This window comes from Indicator indicator, chromosome 11 (assembly GCF_027791375.1).
Source record: "Indicator indicator isolate 239-I01 chromosome 11, UM_Iind_1.1, whole genome shotgun sequence".
NCBI lineage: Eukaryota > Metazoa > Chordata > Aves > Piciformes > Indicatoridae > Indicator > Indicator indicator.
This window is the reverse complement of record NC_072020.1, coordinates 2,519,790-2,525,600: the sequence shown is the minus strand read 5'-3', so window position 1 is coordinate 2,525,600 and position 5,811 is coordinate 2,519,790. Positions and strand designations below refer to the sequence as shown.

Below are 5,811 nucleotides of genomic sequence, written 5' to 3'. Positions count from 1 at the left end.
GTCAGCTCCTTTCTGCAAGCCTGGTGGAAGGAGGCTGTTTGCCTATGCAAAGCATTTCCCCCAGAACTGAAAAGGGCATCAGGTTGTTGCACACAGAGCTGCCAGAAGACCTTTGCCCTCTTCCTCCCCAAAACCAGCACCAACCAAACACACCTGGCAGGGAGCCCCCGAGCCCCTGCTCACCCAGCTTTGCTCCTGAGTGGGCTGGGAACAAGCAGATGGCTTTGCCTGGGGACCTGCCCTGCCCTGCCTGCTTGGCATTGATCTTTCCTCCTTGCTCTGCCAGGTTGGTTTGAGTGATCTAACGCTGGTGAACCTGCACTTGGCCTTGCCACCCTCGGCAGGGGACGGCGCCGGGAAGCACCACAACAGCCACAAGCTGGCAGCCTTTGCACAGACTGTGCAGGAGACTCTCAAAGGTACACTCTGGGGGGTTGGGGGTTTTCCTGCCAGCTATCACATAGAATCATGGAATTGTTAGGGTGGAAGGGACCTCAAGGATCAGCCAGTTCCAACCCCCTGCCATGGGCAGGGACACCTCACACTACAGCAGGTTGCTCACAGCCACATCCAGCCTGGCTGCAAAACCCTCCAGGGATGAGGCTTCCACCACCTCCCTGGGCAACCTCTGCCAGTGTCTCACCACCCTCATGGTGCAAAACTTCTTCCTATCATGCATGTGGTCATCTTCAATTCCTGTTTTTCCCTGCAGAATTAGTGCCATGGTGTAGTTGATTGGATAGGGCTGGGTGATGGATTGGATCGTGGAGCTCTCTTCCAACCTGGTTGATTCTATGATTCTGTGATTCTATGAATAAGGAAAGAAAAAAAAAGGAAGGCCAATGGCATCGTGGCCTTCATCAGGAATAGTGTGACCAGCAGGAGTTCCAGTGCTCTGTGAGCCTCACAGTGAAGAAGTTCCTCCTCATGTTGAGGTGGAATCACCTGTGCTCTGTTTCTATCCATTGCCCCTTGTCCTATCACAGGGTGCAAGTGAGCAGAGGCTGTCCCCTCCCTCTTGACCCCCAGCCCTCAGCTATTGATAGACATTGATCAGATCCCTCTCAGCCCTCTCCTCTCCAGACTGAACACCTCCAGGTCTCTCAGCCTCTCCTCCCCAGGCAGTGCTCCAGTCCCTTCAGCATCCTTGTAGCCCTCCCTTGGACTCTCTCCAGCAGATCCCTGTCCCTCCTGAGCTGGGGAGCCCAGAACTGGATGAAATATTCCAGGTGAGGTCTCAGCAGGGCAGAGCAGAGGGGGAGCAGAACCTCCCTGGCTCTGCTGGCCACACTCCTCTGAATGCCCCCCAGGATCCCCTTGGCCTTCTTGGCCCCCAGGGCACATTGCTGTCCCATGCACAACTTGTTGTCCCCCAGCACTCCCAGCTCCTTCTCCTTGGGGCTGCTCTCCAGCAGATCCCCTCCCAACCTGTCCTGCTGCAGTTTATTCTTCCTTCCCAGCTGCAGGACTCTGCACTTAGAATGGAATGGATTTTGTGGGGGATCAAAATCCTGCTGTTAGGACCCTTGCCCCTCTGTTGTTTTGCAACCCTTCCCCTGCAGGGATGTGCTCCAGAGGTTTCTCTAAAGGCCTTTCCTCTCTTACATGAAAAGCACTGCAAGAGCTGAGTGCTGTAGGCCATTAAGCAAGCATCAGTCCTAAGGACAGAGATGCTCTGGTCACATTTCAAGCTTCCTGCTCCTGCCAAGTGAGAGCTCTTGGGTTTGTGAAACAAGATGTGTGCAGGCTGGTCACCTCCCAGCAAGCATTGTCAGCCCTCTTGACAGGAGCTGGTGTGGCTTTTTGGGTTCTGATGGCAATGAAACCAGCTCAGGTTGAGATCTGGGAGATGTTGTTGCTTTCCAAGGTCACTGCCATGAGCACTTCATGGAATGGCATTTAAACCTCCTGTCATTCCCAGGCTGATTTGTGACTTGCCAAGGATAGAGACACCACAAATAGTTTCACTGCCTTGCCATCAGCCCGCTCTGCACTTTAGCAAGCAGCAAGTTTTTAAGTGTTTGGGTTTGTAAGTCCCATCCTATCCACCTGGCTGCTCCCCTGCTCTCCCCCAATTCATCTTCCCCACAATGCAAGGCAGGAGGGGGATGGATTTTGTCCTTGTTCTGCTCCCTCTCCTGGCTAGCTGCTCCTACATCAAATGTAGCTTTATCCATGAGCTCTGTGGCAGAGCAATCATGGAATCAATCATAGAATGGGCTGGGCTGGAAGGGACCTCCAAAGGTTATCCAGTCCAACCCTCCTGCAGTCAGCAGGACATCCTCCACTAGATCAGGTTGCTCAGAGCCCTGTTGAGCCTCACCTTGAGTATCTCCAGGGATGGGGCCTCAACCACCTCCCTGGGCAACTTGTTCCAGTGTTCCACCACCCTCATGCTGCAGAACTTGTTCCTGACATCCAGTCTAAATCTGCTCTGCTCCAGCTTAAAGCCATTGTCCCTTGTGCTGTCCCTGCAGGCCTTTGCAAACAGTCTCTCTTCATCCTTCTTGTAGTCTCCTTCAGGTACTTGCAGGCTGCTATTAGGTCTCCCCAGAGCCTTCTCTTCTCCAGGCTGAACACTCCCAGCTCCCTCAGCCTGTCCTCATAGCAGAGTGCTCCAACCCCTTGATCAGCCCCTCCACCCCATCTCTTCCCACACTTCAGTCCCAGGAAGGATAAAGCTTACACACTTCAGTGATTCTCTTCTCTGAAGTTGGCTTTGGGGTCATTTTTGGTGTGTTTTTGCCTCCTTTTAGCATCTCCTGCCTCCAGTACCAAGCTGTCCTTGCAGCAACATCTCTGATCAGCCATCAGCATTCTTGAGTTTGCCTTAGCAGACACTTGTGACAGTGATTTGAGATCAGGGCATATGTGTTGTCCATCTGTAGCTGTGGAGATTGCAGAGCACACATTGTGGGGATCATATTAGAGGTCAGAGTTTCTTTACTCACTTCATAAGGGATGGAAAAAAATGTAACTGAGGTCATTTTCAGTTTACATGAAGATAGCTTTTGGTTTTTGATGAACATTTCAAATCAATCCTTTCCTTAATCAGGCCCTAGACAAAACCTCAGACATCCCAAGTTCAGCAGTAGCCCTTCAGTTGGCCAAGAAGGGGAAAGCTGCCATGGTCAGGGAGTGTCCATGTGGTTTGTGAGCTCATCTTCTGCCATCAGGCTGCTCCTTGGGCTCTTCTTCCTGGCATCCTCACAGAACTGACCTTCACTCTTGTAGAGTCAGGAAAACGTTAAAGCCAATATGTGATCAAAGATGATCCAAGGGCTGGAGCATCTCTGCTGTGAGGATAGGCTGAGGGAGCTGGGGGTGTTCAGCCTGGAGAAGAGAAGACTCTGAGAGGACCTTAGAGCTGCCTGCCAATAGCTGAAGGGATCCTACAGGAAGGCTGCAGAGGGACTTCTAGAGACAGGACAATGGGGAATGGTTTGAAGCTGAGGGAGAGTAGCTTTAGACTGGATCTGAGGAAGAAGTTCTTCAGCAGGAGGGTGGTGAGACTCTGGAATAGGCTGCACAGGGAGGCTGTGGCTGCCTCCTCCCTGGGGATGTTGAAGGCCAGGCTGGATGAGGCCTTGAGCAGCTGAGTCTGGTTGAGAGGTGTCCCTGGGCATGGTGGGGAGGTTGGAGGAGATGATCTCTGAGGGCCCTTCCAATCTGAGCCATTCTGTGGGATTCTTGCAGGAAAAGAAAAAAAACATAAATAAGCTGACAAAGTCACAGATTCGTGAACACCTCGAAGACTTTTGAGTTTGCCCCTGCCAGTGAACAGCAAAGGGAGCAGTAGAAATGAGATGATGTTTGAAAGCAAGCACAAACCCTGTGCTGCTGGGGCTTATTGGCACAGAGAGAACAGCCAGGGAAAAAGGCTTTAAGCAGCATCACAGGATCCCAGGGTGTTAGGGGTTGGATGGGATCTCTGAAGATCTTCCAGTCCAACGCCCCTGCCAGAACAGGACCATGGAATCCAGCACAGGGCACACAGGAACACATCCAAACACAGAAGGAGACTCCACAACCTCTCTGGGCAGCCTGTTCCAGTGCTCTGTGAGCCTCACAGTGAAGAAGTTCCTCCTCATCTTGAGGTGGAACCTCCTGTGCTGTGGTTTCTCTCCATTGCCCCTTGTCCTATCCCAGGGTGCAGCTGAGCAGAGCCTGTCCCTGTCCCCTCCCTCCTGACCCCCAACCCTCAGACATTTATAAGCATTTGCACAGCATTTCCTCCAGGACCTGAGAGTGAAGTCAGCTTTGCTCCTCAGTATTTGCATCTTTCCTGCTGCCATTTCCCCTCTTTCCCTCTTGCAGTGCTGGAGGCCCATTCCTTCTGTTCACTTCCACTTCTCTTTGCTAGGAGAAAAAGATGTGATCATCCTTGGGGATTTTAACCAGGCCCCAGACAGCAGCGACCACGACATCCTGAGGAAGGAGAAGTTCCAGCACCTGGTGCCTTCCAGCACCTTCACCAACATCAGCACAAAGAACCCACAAGGGTCCAAATCCCTGGATAACATCTGGATCAGTCGGAGCTTGAAGAAGGTTTTCACAGGTAGAGCTGGGGTGGCCTCACCCCCTTGTGGTTTCAACTTGCCCAGGGTTCCAAAAACCCAAAGGGAACAGGTGGAGATTTGCCTCCCCTCTGCCCTTTTTTCCCCCAGTGGGGTAAAAGCAGATTAGGCAGGAGACAAGAGAGGTAAAATCAGGAAAGAATCAGTCTGGAATAGATTTGGAAGTAAAAAAAGGTTAAGTTTAACAAAAATATATAGACCAGGCTGGATGTGGCTATGAGCAACCTGCTCTAGTGTGAGGTGTCCCTGCCCATGGCAGGGGGTTGGACCTGGATGAGCCTTGAGGTCCCTTCCAACCCTGACAGTTCTGTGACTCTATGATTTGGGTAAAAGGGAAGTTACAAAGGTGTAAGGAAAAAGGGTAAATGAAAAACATCTACAAAGCCAGGCCCAGCTGGCATAGGATTGTCTGGATGTAAATGTGGATTAATAAGGATCAGTCCTTAGCATGGAGCAGGCCTCCCCATGTGGTAGCAGCAGGAGCAGGAGCAGCAAAGGGTCTGTGGGGCAGGCAAATGAGCAGGAACAAGAGGAAGAGGCAGGAAGACCTCTCCCCTTAAATAGGCTTTGCTGGACAGGAAGGGATGGTGGAACAGACCTTGACCTGGGAACCCCTGCCCCTGGGAGGAAGAGCCAAGTCTCTCTGCCCACCTGGGTGAGGTTTCTCTGTCCACCTGGGGGCTGGGCTCTGGTCAGCCCCTCCAGGGCTGGCTGTGCCCTGGCACAAGCCCTCAGGCGGGTGGGCAGCCTGGGTCAGGCTCAGGCTAACCTCGCCTCTCTTGCTGATTCTTTACCTTGCAGGCCACTGGGCTGTGGTGAGAGAAGGTCTGACAAACCCTTGGATCCCTGACAACTGGTCCTGGGGTGGGGTGGCTTCAGACCACTGCCCTGTGCTGGCTGAATTTTACCTGGAGAAGGACTGGAGCAGGAAGGAGGTGACGCGGAACGGGAACGGGCTGACGGTGGAGCGCAGCGACTGCCACGCCAGGCACGAGCGGTGACAGCCCCTGCAGAGCTCCTCTGCTGCTCCCCAGGGGGCAGCTGCAGACTGGCACACCTGGCCCAGCAGCACAGCAGGGCTGCCTCCCCTCCCCCTCCTTCTAGCTCTCCTACCTGCACCTAGAAGGCATCAGCACTTGGTTTGGGTGGCACCAGCTTGGTGTCCCTCCTGGACACTGGTGAGGAGTCTCAGGGCAGCAGAGCTGCAGCTTTTGTCTGGGACACCTGGAGATTC

At 53.2% G+C, this 5,811-nt stretch overlaps 1 protein-coding gene across 1 annotated transcript in view; it reads left to right on the top strand.

Moving 5' to 3' along the window:
• The window catches only part of EEPD1 (endonuclease/exonuclease/phosphatase family domain containing 1), a 77,625-nt gene extending 72,031 nt beyond the window's left edge, over nt 1-5,594 (top strand). The window contains exons 5-7 of the mRNA XM_054384900.1: nt 287-419; nt 4,364-4,558; nt 5,379-5,594. Of these exons, the coding sequence (XP_054240875.1) occupies nt 287-419; nt 4,364-4,558; nt 5,379-5,578 (528 nt within the window). The 3' untranslated portion in view covers nt 5,579-5,594. The remainder of the gene's footprint in view (nt 1-286; nt 420-4,363; nt 4,559-5,378) is intronic.
• Nucleotides 5,595-5,811: the final 217 nt, after the last annotated feature.